Source organism: Rosa chinensis, chromosome 1 (genome assembly GCF_002994745.2).
Source record: "Rosa chinensis cultivar Old Blush chromosome 1, RchiOBHm-V2, whole genome shotgun sequence".
In the NCBI taxonomy this organism is placed as follows: Eukaryota; Viridiplantae; Streptophyta; class Magnoliopsida; order Rosales; family Rosaceae; genus Rosa; species Rosa chinensis.
The window spans coordinates 15,165,454-15,187,354 of record NC_037088.1 but is presented as its reverse complement, the minus strand read 5'-3'; the positions used below and the strand labels follow the sequence as shown (position 1 = coordinate 15,187,354).

Here is a 21,901-nt window from a genome sequence, read left to right as displayed (position 1 = left end):
AGAACCATCCGCGGGCTGTGCACCACTTTCCCCGCTTCCTGAGCGCACACCTTCAGGCTGGACAGGAACCGCAGCTTGCACCGGCGGAGCATTTTTGACTGGCAGAACAGGTGGCTGGGACGCCTTCGCAAAGTCAATGGCGCCCCTCTGCTTCAGTATCTCCACGTTGGCTAGGGCGCCGGCCTTCGCCGATTCAGTCATCGCCTTTTTGTACTCCGCCGACTGTTTGAATTTCTCCACAGCGGCGGCAGCGGCACGGGTCCCTTCGTCCCGCAGGCGAGCTACCTCAGCCTCCAGGTTCGTCACCGCTGCTTGCTTGGCGGCAGACTCCCGCTGCAGGATATCAATCTTTTTCTCCTTAGCAGCCACCCGCTCCTGCAGCAGAGACATGTCTTGTTCCATCCTGGAGATGTCGTTGTTCCGTTCCACGTCCCGCCGGATTGCCACTTCCAACTTGCCGCGAGCATCCGCGGCGTCGCAATCCGCCTTCGTCAGGCGCCGCTCCACATCCGCCAGCCTGTCCTTGGCGTCCCCCAGTTCCCTCTCGAGACCGCTGATCTCGTCCCTGAGCTGCCGCTCAACCCCGGGCTGCTTCTGCGCCGCCATGAACATCTCATGCAGCCCAACCGAAAGGTGACCAAAAGCTGAACTGAAGGGTGACCCGTCAATCGCCGTTGGGCGGGAAATCCCCGCCAAACCACCAAACCCCAGTATCTCGCAGAGGTGGTGGAGAAATCCCCGTTCATTGTCAGTCATGAACTCGGCATAGGCGGCAAACGAGTCCAGGTCACTCGCAGGCGCCTCTTCTGCAGCGGCCACTGGCGCCTTCAGCGGAGCTTGGCGGGCCTTCTTTTGCTGGCGGACCCCGATAACCTCATCATCATCATCATCATCATCCTCCTCGTCGGAGTCAGTCTGCCGACGCTTCCGCAACAACCGCGTCTGTCCAGCGGCCGCAGGCCTTGACCCCCGTTGCTGTTGACCCACCGTAGCGGCAGCCCCCGCCGGCCGCACCACCTTTTGTGGCCCACGTCCCACGTTGGGCACTCTCTCTGTCTACGGCGCGGCGCCAAACCCCTTCTTTCCACCCCCCACATTGGCACCCGTCTGAACTACGGGTAGGCCGTCGGCCCCAAGGTGGGAATGCAGCGGCATTGGCAGCACCACCGGGACCTCGGATGGGCTCACCGCCAACGTCACCGGGTCTATCAATGTCTTTTGAGCCGCATCCCCTGAGGCATACATGGCCTCCAAAAAGTTGTCAATCTCCGCGCGGTCCATGCCTTTGGCAAATGCGTCACGGCTCCTAGCGTTACCTGGCGGCGTCTCTAAATACACAGAAACCAACTCAGTCAACCACAGGGCCAAATTAACTAAGTGTACAAGGTAGCGGAGATTTCTTACCAACGGCGCGAGTCAATCGTTGATCGACCAACAGCTCCCAACCGGTAAGTAGGCGGAAGTCCAACAAATTGCGATTCCGCCAGCAACCTTTGATGCGCGCCACACGACACTCTTCTTCACGAGTCAGGTTGTAGCGCAAGCCCACTGCAAAACAAGGATAAACGTTAGCAGGGTTCAAGACTAAGCACCACGTAAACCGCCAGCAATATTCAGCGGAGACCGACAAACCACCTCGGATAGGTTGGAACTCTGACTTAATCCTAAACGCCGGTTCCCCGTCATTGGATTCCGCCTGATATTCCCACCCTGTCGTGGCAACGCAAAATGTGTCCCGCCAATACGACATAGAATCCCTCAGGTTCTCTATCAACTTGGGGGCTCCCTGGCGGCGACTTAAGTTCACTTGGCCTCCGCAGCCCTGACGCTTCACATACGTCAGCTCATAGAAATGCAGCACCTCTGCCACGGTTGGTCCCTCACAGCCGGACAACCGCCACAGCGAAGTCATCGCCAACATCAATCGCCACATGTTGGGGCAGACTTGCCCAAAGGCTAGGCCGAACTCGCACACCAAGATCTGAAGACTGGGCACGAGCGGTAGTGTCACTCCCTGGCGGAATATTGCCTCATGCACAGCGGCAAACCCCCAGGGAAGAATTGAAGCCTTTTCATCCACCGTCGGTGGACGCAGTTTAACCGCGCCGGGCAACCGAAACATCCGCTTTATCCGGTTGACATTGGCAACGGTCATCCGCCCTCCCGCCTCGTCAATAGGAATCGCATCCGGAAGAACCCATGCCGATTCGGTATCCTCCCCTGTCGCATCTCCCCCGTCAGCGGAGCCACTGGCAGCGCTGTTACTTGCCAACCGCTCCTCACGCCTATTCTGAGCAGCGGCAGCCTCCCTGGCCCTAGAACTCTTGGGGCGTGAAGCACGACCCATTACTACTTCCCAGGGTATGGTTTGTAGCGGCTCGATGTCTAGCGGTTCTGGCAGTGAGGTTCCTGCACGGGCAGACGGACGCAACGAGTCAATAAAATTCCTATCCGCCGCGCTGAACGACACGTCAAACCCGGAATCCTCACTGCTCGAAATCTCTACGACGCTAGCCATCCCAAACCCTAAAACCCAAACCGGTCAGTTTACACAAGATCTAGCCTTTACCTATATTCGTTTAGTGCAAAAACATCAAGAATAATTACCCAGAAAAATACCAAAACAAGAACAAACGCACACTCAACCCAGACTCGACCATCTAGCAAAACCCAAAACCCCAACTCTCTGTCAAACACCATAACCTCCCTCAAATCTCTCTCTACACCCTCAGAGAACACCAAAGAAACAAGATCACACCATTAACAGAAATAGCAAAACCCAGAAACCACCATTGCAGATTCAATGAAACAGGAAAAGGATTCGAAATACCAACCTCACGTCGAAGCTGTGGCATGCAACTCGTCTTCACTAACAGATATTTCGTCCTCTCGAGTCCGACAAGCTCCACGCAAACCGGGGAATCTTCTTCGCAATTCACAGACGAACAAGGCTCGAAGGAGGCGACTCAGATTTGAAGATTTTCCAGAAGTGTCGAAACTCGCTGAGTTCCCCCCCTTTATGTCAACATCAAGCAATCCTGAGCCGTCCGCTAGAAAACGACATCACGTAGCAACAGTACACGTGTCCCACGTCTTCAATGACTCCTCGGATTAACCGAGGCGTCGCCTCGGTTACGAAATCCATCATTACTCGCATTAATGACGAGAAGACGGCTAGGCTTAGGAGACAAGCCTCAAGACGCTAACCCTCTAGGAGTTGGCCACGTGTCAACCGTCGTCTCCTTTAGCTTCCAAGGGAAGTAACCACTTGAGAAGAAAACCCCCAACCATTGGAAGTCTCCGCTGAGCGAAGCCCCGCCAGCGGATCTTCACCTGTCATGCTCCAAGTGACGGAATCTCCGCTGAGCGAAACCCCGCCAGCAGATCTTCACTTGTCATGCTCCAAGTAACGGAGTCTCCGCTGAGCGAAACCCCGCCAGCGGATCTTTACTTGTCATCCTCCAAGTGGAGTCTCCGCTGAGCGAAACCCCGCCAGCGGAACTTCTCTTATCACCATCGAAGTCTCCAACGGAACTTCTCTCGTCGTTCGGTAAACGGGGCGTTCTCCGCTACACAGCACACCGCTAGCGGACCCCCTTTCTCATCTGACAAGCCGCGTACTTTATTCAGCGCAATACCGCTCAATAAAATACCGCCAAGCACGTCTACTTGACGCTGCTTCCTGCTACATCTAGCGGGGGACTTCCGCCAGCGGCGGATCCCAAGGCCACGCCTCTGACAACGCCGCCACGCGGAGTTACGGTCAGAATGTCCCTACGGGACACGGGGACTAGTCAACAGTCTACGACAGCCCTGATCAGGTACGTTGACCCCCGTCATTTGGGTGCTAAGATTGGGCTCGCAACCCAACACCCTCTGCTCCGTGCAGCTCCCCCTCAACAAACAATAATAACGACCATCCGGAGGTCCATCTTAGCCGGGGAGTGGGGGACTCCCTGGGGGGCCTAGCAGGGGCCCACCCGAAAGGGCACAAAGCGTTTGCTCAGTAAATCCATGGTTGACGACGCACTGACGCTAATTATGCTTCTGCAAAGTCTAGCGGGAGAAACGCTTCAAACCGCCGATCAACTCCCCAACCAAGATTGCCCTCCTTGACTGGGGATTTGGGGACTTGTACATACATGTGCATTTGCAAGCATAATTAGCTATAATGAGCCACGCTCATTATACCGCCAGGGGTACCAACGCCCACCATATGTGTGACTGGCGTAAAGACAGCTAGCCGGGTTACCGCCTGAGCCCCGGATCAACCCCAAAGCACCGCCGACTCGCCACCACGCGCCGTGTCAAGTTAGCACCAGAAGCTACTGAAACTGGGAACTGAAGCACATCAGTCCCACATCGAAAACAAGGAGAAGATCATCCTCTTCCTCACCTATAAAAGGTCCTCTCCTCTCTCCTCATTAATGACGCATTTTTACTACTCAGCATTGTTATGCTGCCTATATGCATTGACTGACTTAGGCATCGGAGAGTTGAAGACCGCCCAACGCGGTCTCCCTCTAACGCCCTGTCTTGTGTTTGGCAGCTAGCAGTAATCCTCAGAGCGACAGAGTAGCGGTCCGCCTGCCGGACCAGCGTTAGACCAAGGTTTGGCTACCGCCAGACTTTTGAGCATTAACACCTCACTAAGATCCACCTCACTAAAATTTCATCTTCTCATCAATTTCACAAGATTCAAAAAGGAAGCACTTTAAGCATAAAGGGTTTAATCACCACTTGGGTAAAAGGGAGAAATTATAATTTCAAGGCTTGTTATGTTTGCTTTTTAGCATTTGTAACTTGTTTTGGTTTTTCTCTCTCTTCTATATCTTTTCCTCTTTTGTTTGTATGAAATTGATGGAATTGATGATGTATATATTTATGGGTAGTGAGTAGAAATTTTGTTGGGGATCAGGGTTGTGTGCTCTAGCCCAAATTTTATGTAATGGATGCCTATTTTAATGTCATGATGCAATTTAATTTGATGGATGCTTATATCAATTTTGGTTAGGTTGAAATGTATGTCTAGGAACCTAGTCAACTCTACGGTATGTATTTTGAGCATGTTTAGGATGGAGTTAAAGACTTGACCTCATCTTATTCCTAAGCTAGAACCCTCAATTTGGTATTGCAGGGGTTATAAGCATGGTGATTTACACCCGCCACGTGATTGCGAGGGTGAATCACTTAGTGGTCTAATTATTGAGCTTTATGCCAATTAGAGCAACTTAGAGACCCTTGAACTGACTCTAACTCTCTTTAATTGAGTTTGTGTGACCTTTGAAACGGCACATTAATACTATAATTGAGAAAATATGGTTATTGAGCTTTGAACCGCCTTGAATATAACTACCGCCTAATAAAAAATTTTGCGTCTACATTAGATAGCTTCCGACACATAGGATTTGAGTGAAGGAATCTCCCTAGCATCCAACACTCTGTTGTCTTGAATTTTTCGCAAACTACTTTATCATTGCATTTTCATTTTAGTAATTTTCTATTTTTGGTTCTCATATTTAGTTTAAGTTTTCACAATCAAAAATCACAATTTCAGATACTTGTTGCTAGGATAATTTGTATTTGTGCTTAGTTGTCCGTAACTAAGTGGGGTTCCCTATTCTCTTGGGTACGATACTTAGAGCTTAATTTATTTGCCCTAAACTTGATGACCGTGTTGTATTACACGTGAGGCGCTAGTATATGCACCGAATCAGAAGTTGAATTCATTAGATCAACAGCAAAATGGTTGTAGTTTACCAAAACTTACATAAGATATCCGGCAAGAAAATCCGGAGTGAAAAAATTAAAGATTACTGAGACACTCACATTTAAGCGAGCCTATACAAGAATGAAAAAACCTCCCCTCTTACGGAAAATAAATTATTCAACTAGCCCCTACTTGCCAGTCATGCAATTGTGGTACAAGTAAGACACTAGAAACTTCATAGAAGACACATAAAAGTTAATCCAACTTCACATAAGCTCAATACCCTAATACATTAGTGCCCAGATTGCCTTGCCCTAAGCCCAGCCTGTAGGCCCATGCCCAACTCAACACTTGACTAGCAAGAAGACTCCCTTGCGCCATCAGCCTAATGATGAGCCCAGGCCCAACCCCAAGCCAATAGAGGAGTCGCCTCCACCATCTGCACCGCCGCCCAGTTTGGCGGCCGTCTCTGTCCACAGACCATGTCCAACCGGCACTGGTGTCAAAAACTGAAACACCAAACTTGCCAAAACTCGGCCTGGAGCACCCCTGCAAACCGCTCCAACAAGTGATGAAACCGAAGAACCAGATCCCAATCCAGTAACCTTCGAACAGATTGAGCCTTCCTCCTTCGAGATCCGACGATATAGATCTAAGAAGACAACGTCAAGAAACAACCACCGTACTCTGCAATCGGAACAATCCAAATGGAAAGCCTCTAGTTCGTGCCTTCCCCTGCGCTCGATAACACCACTTGGAAAACACCTCGTTTGGCCGAGACCAAACACTGAGCATTGACGGACCAACCGAGCGCTGCCGGCTACTGCTTGCTGAATCCCTCCCCTCATTTGCAAACCTTGCAAACCCTAGAGAGAGAAACGGCGTTATTCTCCCAAAATTAGAGGGTTCATGTCTTCTTTCCTCACAAGAAAATTGTAAGCTTATAATCCCCTCATCTTCTTCCTCAATCAAAATTTTATTTGTCTAACTTTAAGGAAATTACTCTCTGTTCCCCAATAAAGATGAGATTTTCAACGAAGTCTCCGATTTAATTATTTGGAGGCCAGACTTGTCTTTTTACCTTTAAATGGGGTAAGTAGGCATAAAGTAAGTGGGTTCCTGTTGGGCCAAATTTTGGACATTTTTGTCAAGAGCCTTAAATTTTAATGAATTGTTTCCGATGGTACATGAGTTGCAACTATTTAATAATTCTATAATACAATATTTATTATATTTCTTTATAATATAAAGATAACATATAATTTATAAACAATAAACTTATAACATTAGATTTTAATGAATAGGTTTCGATGGTACATGAGTTGCAACTTATATTTATGATATTGGTTTCGACTAATTTTAATTTTCGGCACTATATGAGCATGGCACAATCCGCTTATTGGCCAGGCACAAGCATGGCCCTACACGTTGTGGGCTTGGGCTGTAGATCGGGCTGGGCCTAATGTTTGAGTATATGGGTCGCCCCGAACCTGATAAAAAAATGGGCTGACTAGGGCCGGCCAGAAACTCGATTGTTCCAACAAGGTCAACACCTATCGACGTTGAACCTAGGTTTGAATGGGCTTGGATGTGTCTTCAAGACTCACTATGAAGGACAGAACCCAATGACTCGAGCCACAGGCCTTGAGCCCAAAGTGAAGACCCGCAATTGTGACCTTATGTGGACCTGCCCTTGCATCTCCTAAACCCAACTCCGACAAAATTCCCTTAAATATTAAACCGTAGTTTGTCCCATACTGAAACACTCCGCACTCGCAGTACAAACCCCTCTCCTGTCCTCCCGTCTCCGCTTCCAGCCGCTGCCACCGTCAACCGCTCGCTCCGTCTCCGATTTGGGTACCTATTTCCTCTCCCTCTCTTTCTTTTGTTCTTTCAATCTATATTCCCTAAACTGTAATGGCTTCCCTTATCTGGGTTGCTATGTTTTTCAGCTTCTACTATTCTTGGAGTATCGTTTGAGCGACTGATTCCTACCTTTGCCACTGCTTGTAGTGCCCATGTTCCCTTAGTTTGTCCGTGCTCTTCAAGCAAATAGTTTACAATTATGCCCTTCTTTGGTTTTGGAATTTGTTGTTACAATGGCATAATCTGTAGGAATTTTATTTATTTTCCTAAGAAATTTAGAGCTAAACCCAAATCAAATATAGTGCCGCAAGGCTTGCATTTTGTGGGTTCTATCTAAACTAGGTTATAAATTTATTTATTTTCTGCAAAAGCTACTGGAGCTCTGGCTCTGCTGATAGTTTTATATAATTCTAAGTTTCTACCAATTGGACGTTCCACCCAAACTGCAAAGTGATTGGGTTTCTAGGAAATATGGTTGGGCTTATGGTTCGACCCTGACTTTGTTAACCTAGTTCACCACGATAGCGTTTGCCTTGATTTTATGCCATACATATTCTTGACTACTTATTTGTCTTCCATTAGATGGATAGTTTTGAGTAATCTTAACATTACAGCATTGTTCAGTGTTTTAAAAGCCAAGTTGTCAGGCTGGTGGCATTGCTGGTGTTTGTAGTTAGCCATGCATAAAATCCTGTTTTCCTGGAAACATTTACAGGCGGCATGATTGAGGCCATTCCATTAAATCCGAATTGGTTAAGTTGCCAAGTTGACAGGAACAGAAAAGAAGACTGCTAGTTCAGTTGCTATAGCCTAACGGAGGACACTTAAAAAAATATGTACATAGTTAAATTGAACTTAGCAGGCAATAGGCTATTGACCTATCCCACCCCCTCAGGCCCATCCTTAGTCAGCCTTCATTCTCCAGTTGACCTCATTGAAATGTTGTCAAACTCCCTAGCAGCCCAAATTGTGAATGAGCCCTTGAGTTTTATGTTTTTTGGACTCCTTTTCATTGATCAATATTTCTTATTTGGTTGCCAACGTTAGGAAGCTCAGTAGTCACCTTCACAGGACCATTTTCCAATTTCAGCTGTTCCCAACTCAAGAAACATTGAGGTTCATTTTTGTCAAACTGTAATTTGTCTTTCTGGAATATGTTTCCTAATTTTTGTTCTCAAGTTATTCCAGCTCCTCATACTTGGATTGTTGATTTTCTGATTAACATGGATATTTGGGTAGTTCATTCTTGATCCTTTTGTGTAGGGAATTGCTACCAATGTTCTGGAGTTTTTTGGGTCTTACTGTTCACTGATAAGAGTAGTGAGTTTGGGAACTGTGGGGTTACATCAGGGTTGGAGGTGTTAGGCTTCATGTGTTTGGTCATACATATATCGTATGGAAATGCTTTTTATGTTTCCAGCACATATGGCTTAAATTACAATGGCCTTCAAAATGCTTGTCATATCGAGGCATCTAGCACTGTCTGTTTTATTTGGTCAAGATGAGCGCTTTAACTTGTTTTACTGAATCTAACTTAAAGACTTCGAATATCTCTTCAGTCCTCACGCACCCCAGCCCTTAAGTTCTAAACGAGGGATGATCAATTCTTTGTGGTATTATGTGTCTCCCCTAAACATTCTGAACAGAGGAATATTAATTCTTTGGTATTATCATATATATCTTTTCTGTTTTCTCCTTGAGTATACATTGTTGATTCTGACATTCTTTCTCTCTGTCTCTTTCTTGCAGAAACTTTTGCTTATCAAGAAGCCTCAGAATTGAAATATGTCCGGTGGCCCTGGTCTTGAGTCACTTGTTGATCGTATGGAAATTCTTGACTCTCTATTTTCATTGCCATTAACTCTTTTGATTCTTATGCATGAATATAATTTTTGTGTCCAGCGGTCACAAGTTCAAGCCTTCAAGGCGAGGATAAGCTTTTTGCATTTTTTTGTGACAAATGGATAATCCAACCAATAGACGAAATAATCTAACCCAGTCTATTTGGAAAAGTATTACTTGTTGAGCATTTCAAATTTCAGACTTCTCTCTCTAACTGTTAAAACACTTCTATTTGCAGAAACAATTTCAGTTATCACAAATGATGGACGCAATATTGTGGTATACTTCACAGCAATGCACCTTTACATCTTTTTAATCTAATTAATTGTAACTATTAACAATTTTGATTTTTAATTCAGGGAGTCTTGAAAGGCTTTGACCAGGCTACTAATATCATTCTTGATGAGTCTCATGAACGTGTCTTCTCTACAAAGGTTTGCATCTTTACTATTACTAGCTTTCAAGCTCCTACTGTATCCTTATTATTCCTTTTTTTTTTAAAATGACTTGAATAATTGGACTGAGATAAAGGAATTTAGGAGTCATACTTCTGGCAGTTGAAATTATCCTCAGTTTTCCAGATTAATGCTGTCTGATACTTGTAGATTTGGTTACTTCTGCATTAATGCCAGTTAAACTTACCTGTCTGGTTTTATTGTCCCACTGTCTATCACTGGGCTAACTTGTTCATTCTGACTGGCAGGAGGGTGTTCAGCAACTTGTGTTGGGATTGTATATAATCAGGGGCGACAACATGTAAGTGTGAACAAATTAATTTATGTAAATTAGTTTCATGTGAGTTGTTGGGAAAAGGTTTCTTTTGGTAAACAAGTATTTTCTGTTGGTTGGTTTTTTGTAAACAAGTTGGTTCATATTTTGGCGCTTACAGATTTCGTTGTATTTGATATAATCTGTATCTTTCTATCAATGCAGAAGCATCGTTGGGGAACTAGATGCAGATCTTGATTCAAGCCTTGACTGGTCGAAGATGAGAGCGTATCCTCTGAAGCCTGTCATCCATTGACTGATTCATGAAAGCCATAGAGATGTTGTAGGCTCGATGAGTAGGTTATGGCGAACCGAACAAATGTGTTACTTATAGGTGTATAATGATGGACATTCGGGTTTGTAATACTCATTTGGTTTCTAAACTGTTGGATTGTAATTCTACTTATGCGCTAGACAATGAATTGGTCATAATGTTCCTATTCGTATTCTTTTCTCGAGTGCTGATGTAACAGAGCAGAATTTATCAGCAAGAATATGAGTGATATTTAATTACCCCCTTTTGAATTCATTCTAAAGCGCCAAAATGTTTGGTTTTTTTACCTTTTGCGATACAGGCCAATATGTTTGGGTTTTTCTTATATTTAGTTGCACTATTGATGGTGAAGCTCTTCGAACCCCAATTCATTTGATTTTCTAAACCAAAACTTCATTTCTTTCGTAGGCGTCTCTACTTTACCTTTCACTTCGAAATTTAAAAAAAAAAAAAAAAAAAAGAAGATCTCCAATCAAACAACCTTCACTGTGCATACTCTGCACTCCAGGCTGGGACCTTAGTGCCGACTTGTGCATGTTTGATTCTTGTTTTTCAAGTCTGCAATCTTATTTCAATTTTTGGGATAGGGCAACTTCTAAACAAACAATCGTCTTGGGCACAATACTTCAATACTTTCTCCAAGTATAACTGGCAAATTTTTAACAGTGTACTAGTAGTATAACAAAATTATAATAGAACATCTCATATGTCACAAAATTTGTGTCAAATTTGAATTTGAAGGCCAATGTTGCAAATGACATTTTGCTAAACTTGTCCAACAAATGGGTCATTTAAGATCGTAGAAAAGGGCAAGGTGTTTGTGTTTATTTGAAGCACTCAATCAAGCACATCTTCCTTCTGCTGCTAAAGTTTGAGGTCCTTCATCATCAAGTTTCTAGTTACATATACACATCAAGATCCTGCATCATCAAGTTTCTGGTTGCAGAGCTACATAGATTCTTCATTTCAGGCATCTTCTCTAATTTCTAGGTGACCTTGGTCGAAGATATATATCAGTTGGTGGTTACCATCTCCCTTCACTCTACTATTTGGTTTGCTGTTACTCTCATTGTCTACAGAAACTATGTATATGAAGATCTTCATTCCAATTTGGTACTCAAATTGGAATGTGCTTCATTCTTTATTGTTCTTACAAATTTTCATGATAATCAGATAAGATCTGAAGAAGTAATTGATATTGCCTACAAGATTACATCTTTATTCTGCTTACTCCAGTTTTCGGCAAATTTTGGTAGTATAATGTGAGTAGAAAGGGATTTGACAGATTTGGAAGATCTACCAAATTTGGCAGATCGGCTTGGTATGCAAGATCCACGAAAGATTTGGGAGATTTGCTGAAGTTGGTTTCATCTGCCATTTCTTGTCGTTGAGCCTCCAACTTGTCATTTGGCGGATGGGTTGGAGTTTCTCTTATATACTAATTCTCAACTGTGTCAAGTCTACTCTATCAAAGCTAATTGAGGGACTTGCTGAGTTAAATCAGCCAAAACATGAAGAGATTAAACTATTGACTCGAAGTCTTAAACCCAGTCCCTATTCCCCGCCTAGGCTCGAAACTAGATCCATACTCGTCAACAACCAAAGTTGACCACTCCTCGCAGACTATTGAGTGATGTCAATTAGAGAGAAAGAAACCAAGGCACGTAAGATCGCACAATTCACAACAGTGAGTGCCCAATTACCCATGAACACCATGCATGGGATCATGTAGGCATACCCCACGAGGGTTGGATTATGCCTAAAAGACAATCGACATGGCAATATATTGTTGAATCTTATGCAGCAATCTATTGTCGAGCGCCCCCTGAAAGGGTAAGTGGTAATATCAGTCAATCGAACAGGCGACCAAACAGAGCTTTTTTGAAAGCCTGACTTGTCTGGATTAATTTCAGGAATCTTAAATCGTAAGGACGAGATTGTAAGAATGTTACAATCCCAAGACATTTACTTTGCGAATCATTACGTCTTGAACCATAAGATGATCTATTAAGACTAAAGGCGGATTCATGTCGTATTATGTAATACATCTCCGGTTAAGAGTAGTTAATTTCAAAAGTGTTTGACTAAAATATCATATAAAAATCTCTAACGTCACTCAAATATCCACAACCTCATTCCCGATTTCTCAGCCACCCTCCTCCCTAATCCTAGCTGCTATGCAGATAGTCTCCCGTGTCCACATAGGTCTATCTGAGACTTTATCCCAGTCTTTAGGACCGGTTTTATTGCAGTTTGTTGTTGCGTTTTCTCTTACACACTAGTCATTGTGTTTACTTTTTGTATCTTCGCTCTTTTTTGAGCTTTCAATTGAAGTATTTTTCAGATTAAAAAAAAAAAAAGCCTCCGTGCATCTAGTCATAAGGGCAATAAAATCCCATGTCAACATTTGCCAAAAAAAAAGAAAAGAAGAAGATTGCAGCAGAAGGCAATGGGGAACCTTTTCTCCCCATCCAACGTGGTAAGATAATGTTAAGACAAAAAAAACAAAAAGAGAAGTGGTAAGATAATAGAAGATTCCTTTTAAGGAAAAAAAGAGAGAGAGAAAAAGAAAAAAAAAAAACTTTAGGGCTATGGGGCTGTGGGCGCGGGCCCACTAAAGCTGAAAACGACATTTAGATGTCGCAAAACGACACGGAAACCCAATGCGCCCCGACTCTCTTCCCACATGTGGGCAGTTCTGCTGTTACCGAGAGAGAGAGAGAGAGAGAATCCCAAAAAAGGTTCCGTCACCCACGCCGTAACGGCGGCAAACGGAATTCATTGCGAATCTCGTCAGTCGTAACGGCGAGAAATTTTGGCGGTAAAAAACACCTAACCCGCATGACGTGTCCTCCCCCGATTCGCCCTCTATGTATGTATGCATGTGAGTCATGATGGCATGGCATGTTGTTTTTCCCGCGCGAGACAACAGTCCAGGGTTTTCCCCCAAAAAGAGGCCCTCAACACCAAACCAAAAAAATTAGAGAGAGAGAGAAAGATAGGGTTTCCCAAAGACTGAAAAAAGAGCTCTGCTTCCCTCTGTTTCGATTCCGATCCCCCCAAAACGCCGTCGTTTTCGTTATTGGGCCTCGCCGGATCTTACTCCCCCCCTTTCTCACACTGAAATATCACGCAGATCTGTGCCGACGAAAATTCGTAAGCTTTTTTTAAAAAAATTTCTCTTCGTTTTGTGAAGGCTTCAATTGCTGGCTCTGGTTTTCGCTGTCACGCATTTTGTGCTTTTTCGTGGGTGGGTGGGTGCTTAGGTTTAATTCCCACGGAAATTGATTTTTTTTTTTTTTTTGAACTTGAATTTCGGTGAAGAAATTGAGTGATTTGTGTTCTGGGTTTCGAAAATTTCGGTTCTTTTTGGGACGAATTGCAGAAATTAAGGATTTGGGATTGAGTTTTTGGTTTTTTTGGTTGAGCTAGGGTTTAGATGAGTCCACCGGCTGTGCTGAACATGGAAGATACGAAGCCGGAGGTCTCTGCATCCAACAATTCGAATTCGGGAACTGGAGATTTGGACCCTGTTAAAGCTCGATTTACTGATTTGTGCAAGGTTGGTTTTTTTTTTTTTACTGTGATCAGACTTGCCCAGCTGGTCTTTCTTGTTGTAATGCCACTGTGTTTAATGTTTAATCTTTCGATGATTCCGGTGTACAATTTCTTTCTCTGAATATATATGATGTTTGCAGAATGGATTGTCGTTGGACGAGAACACGCTGACGCAAGCTATCAAGCTGCTGATAGAAACGAAACATGTTCTAATATCAAATCTATCGGCTATCGGAAATGGAACGGTAATGTTTTTATCAATTCTTGAATGTGTAGTGACATTATTGATTCATGATGAAAGAAAGTATCGTTTAATAGGCAACTTAACTACCTTTCTGTGTGCAGCCTGAAGAAGCAGAGCGGTTCTGGTTTTCGTTTGTTTTGTTCTCGGTGAAAACATTGAGTGAGAAGAGTTCTGATAATTCACAAAGGGGGTCTGATGATAATGGATTCTCTCTCATCCAAATTTTGAGAGCTGCTAAGCTGAAGTATGTTGTTTGTCAATCTGTTTTTTTTTCTTTCTTTCTTTCTTTCTTGTAGCTTATGTTGCTTGCTCATGAATTCTTCTCATTTTGTTTTTCGGTTGCTTCCAGCATTGTGGATTTCTTTAAGGAGCTTCCACAGTTTATTGTTAAGGCCGGCCCAATTTTAAGTAATCTGTATGGCGTAGATTGGGAGAGCAAACTTGAGGTATTAATTCTTCAGAGATTCAGTTACTTCACGACACTGTCTTTTATGTATTTTACTTGATCACTCATGAGTTTGAGTTCTTAATTTGTAGGCAAAAGAGTTGCAGGCCAATTTTCTGTACTTGAGCCTTTTAAGCAAGTAAGTGCCCTTTATTTTACTTATCGCGCTTGATGTATTACTATGTTACAAAATATTCTGCTTTTCCTTTAAGCTTTTCTGAATCTTGTGTACGATATCTTCAGTTAGGATGGGACCAATACAAAACTAAGCATGAGTAATATGTGTCTGTGTGGGGTAATGTTAGATATAGTAATAACTGCTTTGGTGGGAGACTGTTAGGCGTACTAGTTTTGTCTGATGGTAGTGCTTGGAATAGAAAATTGTTGATGAGGCTGTAATGGCACTGGCTGACAGTGGTGTTAGGACTTAAAATAGATTAGAATTAAATGTGATTAAAAAGGAAAGAGAAAAAAACTCTTTAGCAGCTTCGTTGTATCAGAATCTGTTGGTTTTCATCCTTATCTATCCAAAATACTTTAAAAAATGTGATGTTAACTGAAAATTTTTTTTTGCTGCGTTTTCTCGTGAAACACTATGCTTCTTGTTTGGTTATGAGTTCTTGAAAATAGGACCTTGCTACCATAAATTGCTTGCCACTGAGTGCTATAGTTACATGAATTTAGTTTGAATTTAAAGAATTAACTCGAGTCTAGGTATGCCCCTTGGTGGTTTGTCAAGTCTCAGTCTTGGTTTCTAGAGAGTACATTCAGTTGTTGGCATATGGACTTCTGATCCTTTAAAAATTAGTGGCTGAATATATATTCATCTACCATGTAGCCGGATAAGCAACTATTATGAGTCTGTTACTCCGTAACATTGACTGTAATTTTAGACATATTGGTTGTGTTAAACTGACTATTTAACTTCCAGTTTCGGTAATTTTGGTTCATCGAAGACTTTTAAATTTTGGCCAACTGAGTGAAACAGTGAGTATATATCTATAGGGTAACTGATTACCTAGTTGAAACTTGTTGTACATAATGCAACACCCCAGTTGATGAATCTATGGTTATACCATTGATCTAGATGTCTATCTAATTGATCATGAAATTTAAATGGGGTACTCTGAATTAAGCAAGCATCCATACGGGTGTCTTTCTGCTTACCGTGAGCACCTTACAGCGGTATTGCAAATCCATATATTTTTCATGATTTGTAATACATTTAGGAGAGAGTTTAAGTTGTATGGATAAGAAGTTTCCATTAATTCTACATTTTCATACTCATTGAATTTATCCAAGGGACATTTTCATCTCTCAGATTTGTAGATTATATTGCAATACTGCAGTATTTTGTGAAGTTTTGTTATATGGTTTAGCTGTGTACCTGATACATGTTTCTTCATGGTTTTGGTTTCATGTATAAAAGATATTTGAGTTAATAGTATGATATCATAAAATTTTTATGCTTCAAGGTACTTCAAAAAAGCATACCGGGAATTCTTCTTGACAAGTGATGCAACTGTTGATAAGAAGTCAGCCATTACCAGTGGAGCTGGCTATGTGTCAGAGTATCATAGATTTGGATGGCTGCTGTTTTTGGCCCTTCGGGTACATGTATTTGGGCGAGTTAAAGACCTGGTGACATGCACAAACGGCTTGGTTTCCATATTGGTTAGTTGCCTTTTTGTATTATGTAGTTAGAGTCTAAGATGCTATCAGATAGTTGAACTGCTGACATAAAATGGATTTCCATTTCAGTTAAGAAAAAGAGATTTCTGGCTCTCTCTCTATTTTAGCTCTCTACTTCACAGGTGCCTTTTTTCTTACTGCTTGATTCTGTCTTTGTACAGGCAATTTTAATTATTCACGTCCCCGTTCGCTTCAGAAACTTTAGAATCCATGATTCACCGCGTTTTGGTAATATTCCACTTGGCTTGTTAGCACTCTTTCTTTTATGATTTTCCAAGAGGATATCAAAAGTAGAAAATTTGCTTGGACTTTTGATCTCCCCATCTTTTCCCCTTTTTGGCTGTGCATTTTGGAATTCTTCATTGGAGCTCATTGATTAATGTCTAATGCAGTGAGGAAAGGCAACAAAGGTGTGGACCTGCTTGCATCACTTTGCAACACTTATGACACCTCAGAAGAGGAGTTGAGAAAAACAATGGAAAAGGCTAATACATTGATATCAGATCTTTTGAAGAAGAAGCCTTGTTTGGCATCTGAGTGTAAAAATGAAAATCTAAAGAATATTGATACAGGTGTGTTGCAAAAGTTCCTCATTTGTGCAATGGTTGATAAGAAAATCTAAAGCCGTTCTTCTGAAGTATCATCCTGTTTGATGCAGATGGTTTGACCTATTTTGAAGGACTTCTGGATGAACTTTCTTTGTCATCCAGTTTAGATATTCTAGAAAAAGATCATGATGATGCAATTCGGAATAAGGGTGAACTGGATGAGAGAGTATTTATAAATGAGGAGGACAGCTTACTTGGTTCAGGGAGCTTGTCAGGAGGGTCCTTGAATTTATCTGGTGTCAAGGTATGCTCTCAATAATGAATTCCACTATTCAGGAACATATGTGTTTTCAGATGTTCTTTCTGTTTCCAATGCTGTTATTTTGTTTATAGAAAATTTGTTGATAATCTTATTTGTACTATTATGTTAGAGGAAATTTGATTCAATGGCCTCCCCAACAAAGACAATTACAAGTCCACTCTCTCCCCATCGCTCTCCAGCCTCGCATGTTAATGGTGGTGTTAATTCAAAGATGGCAGCTACACCTGTGAGCACTGCAATGACAACTGCAAAGTGGCTTAGGACTTTTATTTCCCCACTTCCATCAAAACCCTCACCCGAGCTCGAGGGTTTTCTGGCATCATGTGATAGGAACGTTAGTAATGATGTGATACGCAGGGCGCAAATAATACTTGAGGCCATATTTCCAAGTAGTGCTTTGGGGGAGCGATGTGTAACTGGTAGTCTGCAAAGTGCTAACCTCATGGACAATGTGTGGGCAGAACAACGAAGACTGGAAGCACTCAAGCTTTATTATAGAGTTTTGGAAGCAATGTGTAGGGCAGAGGCTCAAGTTCTGCATGCTACTAATTTGACCTCTTTATTAACAAATGAGAGGTTCCATAGATGCATGCTAGCATGCTCTGCTGAGTTAGTCCTGGCAACACATAAGACGGTCACAATGTTGTTTCCTGCCGTACTAGAAAGGACAGGCATTACAGCTTTTGATCTTAGCAAGGTGATAGAGAGCTTCATTAGACATGAAGAATCTCTACCAAGAGAATTGAGACGACATCTAAATTCATTGGAAGAACGACTTTTGGAGAGCATGGTATGGGAGAAGGGTTCCTCAATGTACAATTCTTTGACAGTTGCTAGGCCTGCCTTCTCGGCTGAAATCAACCGTCTCGGGTTATTAGCAGAACCAATGCCATCTTTGGATGCAATAGCTTTGCATATCAACTTCTCTTGTGGAGGGTTGCCCCCAGTAGCTTCTTTACAGAAGCATGAGACTTCCCCAGGTATTGTTTATTTTATTTTTTTATTATTTTTTTGATATATACATATTACAATCTGAAGTACTAATGCCCTGACGTTGTATTTGGGATGTGTAAGTCCACGGTCATTGGAAATAAATTTCTATCCACTTCGTGGCTCATGATATAGTAATATGCTCAAGTGGTGAATTTCTTTTACTGTAACTTTTCAGGTCAGAATGGAGATCTCAGGTCTCCGAAGAGACCCTGCACAGAATATAGGGGTGTATTACTGGAGCGAAATTCCTTTACTTCTCCAGTGAAGGATCGTCTCCTGGCCTTAAGTAACCTTAAATCAAAGCTGCCACCGCCACCTCTACAATCTGCATTTGCAAGGTACCAATTTCTTGTCCCAGGAAGTCGTAAATGCAATTCCTTCCTGTTTCATTTATTTCGTCATGGAATTCTCTGTCTGAAATTTTTTTGTGCAGTCCAACACGACCAAATCCAGCAGGTGGAGGGGAAACATGTGCAGAAACTGGAGTTAGTATTTTCTTTAATAAGGTGCGAGACAGTGTTCCATCGCCTTTTTTTTTTTTTGTGTGTGTGTGGGTGTAATAAATCTCAGAAAAACTGCCCGGTTGACATATTACGTATGGTTAAAAGTTTTGAGGCCTGTTCATGACTTATATGTCACTGAAGAGGATTTGTGGTAGAGATACTAGTTCATGCTATCGAGGATGTGATTGTATTTACATTGACCTTATAATTTTGATTTATCGGGATTTATCTTATGCTTTATACCTATGTGAATTTCTTGTATCATAGATCATCAAGCTGGCTGCTGTAAGAATTAATGGTATGGTCGAAAGGTTGCAATTGTCTCAGCAAATCAGGGAGAATGTTTATCGCCTCTTCCAACAAATACTTGTTCAGCGGACATCTCTCTTTTTTAACCGCCATATTGACCAAATTATCCTTTGTTGTTTTTACGGGGTTGCCAAGGTATGATGTGACTTCTGACGAGTTTTCTAGGCTGCTGTTACATAATTTTAATCTTTATGTACACTCATCAATTGTTTTCTGGATGCAGATTTCTCAACTAAGTCTTACATTTAGGGAAATCATACACAACTACAGGAAGCAACCACAATGCAAACCACAAGTTTTTCGAAGTGTCTTTGTTGACTGGTCATCAGCTAGACGCAATGGGGTATGATGCCTAATCTTTACTCTTATAGCCGTTTCCTACTTAGATCCATATCAAATTATATTTCTAGTTGAATACTAAGTTCCTATCCCTTCACATGTTCTGGAACCAGCGGCCTGGACAGGAACACGTAGATATCATTAGATTTTACAATGAAGTATTCATTCCTTCTGTCAAGACCCTGCTTGTTGAGCTTGGGCCAGCTGTTACAACTACAAGAGCCAATGTAGTTCCTGAAGCTAACAACAACAATGATGGTATGATTCTGTCAAAACTGATGTCTAGTTTTTCGCTTTGTGTTTGTTGTTCCTCTTGTAACACTCGTTCTAGAACTCCCTAATAAGTCCCATACTGTTTTCATTGGCAATTAGCTCAATGTCCAGGATCACCTAAAGTATCCACCTTTCCAAGTCTCCCTGATATGTCTCCAAAGAAAGTATCTGCAGCACACAATGTTTATGTATCTCCATTGCGATCATCAAAGGTACTTGTTTAGGTTTCTGATTCTCTTTTTCCTGTTTCACATATACAGTATGCTGATTATAAAGTGGGTTAACTATTGCAATTCTGTTGTGCATCTTTTGATTTTTTGAACTACATACACGTTTTCCTTTTTTTATTTTATTCATTACTAAACCAGGAACCACATGACACTAATTGTTTTAGCACATACCCAGTATATTTATTGTTTAACTGAATTACGTACTACTGGTGCACCATGTACTATGGAGAAGTATTCTCTTTAGCTTTTTTGCTATTTTGATAGGATCTTGTTTTGTATTTTGCTTCCATGCATTCTCACTATGATCCTCTTCATCAGCATTTGGTGTATTGACTTATGTCTTGGCATTTCTCATTTTGTTATGGACCAAAACTTTGGTTTTTCACTTTCAAGTTCCAGTTGGTTGGATATAAATACCAGATATCTATGTAATGCACTTGCACATTAATATAGAGTTTGATTTAGGTGATGCAAGTGAAATTACGCTAACCTTTTCTTTGATTCCATCTTTGTTTATGTTTTGCTATGACGGTTGTAAGGTCTGTATCTTGATGATGCAGCTCTTATTCCTTCTTGAATATGATAAAAATCCATTTCTAAAACAAAACAAAAACAACAGGTCTACCTAACTTGTGTGGGGTTCACATATTCATTCACCAAAAGCCACTTCATTTTCATCTTACTAGCAATTATGCAAACACTTCACGTGTAAGATGCAAATACTGTTGCTTCAACCACCGTCCCATTAATATAGTTTAATACTGTTGCTTTCTTCTTATCTTCCTACTTTGACACTGCACACTCTCATTGTTTAACTATTTTCCTTCTCAAATTTTGACACAATAATATTCTTCTACTGGTTCTTATGAAGTTTGGTTAGTTGTTAGCTAATCTTCACGAGGTAAATATGTGATGTTAACTAAGTATCACGTGTCCTGTGACTGTATTCTTCAAGTGTTTTTAGATCCTGATCCTTGATAATGTACTCAGAAGTCCTCAATGTCTTTGCAGTACATTTTAATTCATTTTTGCTGGGAACTGTACTGTTGAATTTATTTATTCCGAGGCTAACTATGACCCTGCTACAGATGGATGCCTTAATCTCACATAGCTCAAAGAGCTATTATGCTTGTGTTGGGGAGAGTACTCATGCGTATCAGAGCCCTTCAAAAGATCTGACAGCCATTAACAACCGCTTGAATGGGTATGCTTTCAGCACAATGATGATTCAAACCAAAGTGTTTTACCAAATTAATGATTTCATCTAATGCATGGTTTCCTTTTTCAGCACACGAAAACGCACACTCGACTTTGATAATGTGGATGTTGGGGTTGGTTTGGTTAGTGATTCTATGGTGGCCAATAGCTTGTACCTTCAAAATGGGAGTTGTGCATCCTCATCGGGTGGACCATTGAAAACCGAGCAACCTGACTTGTAGTCCAACTGCTGTATAGTTTTCGTCTATGTAAATCTAGGTTTTTTGTTCTTCATATTTTATGCAATACATACTATGTTTATGACATGGGGTCCTGAATGAGTGGCGAGTTACTGTAGAATGGCCACCACAGACCCCTTTTCTCTCAAGTGCTAATGTATGTTAGTTAGGTAGGAGACTCTTGATTTAATAAAATGTTTTGGTTTTCGCCTTGGTCTTCAAGTAATTTGTATCCTCAATTCTTCTGTCAATGGAGTTCTTGGCAACAAAGTCCATTTCATTTTGCTCCTTAGTTGCATTGGTTTAATGTAAACAACAAATAAGAGAGAAGTTAAGAAAATTAAGATATGTTAACAGAATCAAAGTGTGCTAATTGTAGAGTTATTAATTCTTTCGCCTTTTTCCTCAAATTTCCACCCCCGGCTAAGATAATCCCCATAGGTATCGGCAGTCCAAATTAAGGATATATCAACAGTTCAACACTGATTCGGTTGTGGGAGATATCAGCAGTCCAAATTAAGGGAGATATCTCCGATATATCGATAATGA

At 42.0% G+C, this 21,901-nt stretch overlaps 2 protein-coding genes across 4 annotated transcripts; both read left to right on the top strand.

The window, feature by feature from the left end:
* The first annotated feature begins 7,412 nt into the window (after positions 1-7,412).
* Positions 7,413-10,715, top strand: LOC112182993 (sm-like protein LSM8). Of its 3 annotated transcripts, none has more exons than XM_024321586.2 (6): positions 7,413-7,567; positions 9,326-9,398; positions 9,657-9,697; positions 9,778-9,852; positions 10,122-10,174; positions 10,352-10,715. In XM_024321586.2, the coding sequence occupies exons 2-6, from the start codon at positions 9,362-9,364 to the stop codon at positions 10,440-10,442; spliced, it is 297 nt and encodes a 98-aa protein (XP_024177354.1). In that variant the 5' UTR covers positions 7,413-7,567; positions 9,326-9,361; the 3' UTR covers positions 10,443-10,715. The 3 variants fall into 3 exon arrangements, with proteins under 3 accessions (XP_024177354.1, XP_024177362.1, XP_024177366.1); XM_024321594.2 differs by lacking the exon at positions 7,413-7,567 and adding an exon at positions 9,128-9,189; XM_024321598.2 differs by lacking the exon at positions 7,413-7,567 and adding an exon at positions 9,155-9,240.
* Positions 10,716-13,395: 2,680 nt separating this feature from the next.
* On the top strand, positions 13,396-21,574 carry LOC112196810 (retinoblastoma-related protein). Its single transcript, XM_024337268.2, has 19 exons — positions 13,396-13,616; positions 13,893-14,022; positions 14,159-14,263; positions 14,364-14,506; positions 14,612-14,708; positions 14,800-14,846; positions 16,183-16,381; positions 16,561-16,627; positions 16,792-16,971; positions 17,058-17,251; positions 17,379-18,249; positions 18,438-18,600; positions 18,696-18,768; positions 19,033-19,209; positions 19,298-19,417; positions 19,527-19,671; positions 19,786-19,898; positions 21,005-21,120; positions 21,205-21,574. Exons 2-19 carry the CDS (start codon positions 13,900-13,902, stop codon positions 21,353-21,355), a joined length of 3,084 nt encoding a protein of 1,027 aa, XP_024193036.1. The 5' UTR covers positions 13,396-13,616; positions 13,893-13,899; the 3' UTR covers positions 21,356-21,574.
* The last annotated feature ends 327 nt before the right edge of the window (positions 21,575-21,901 follow it).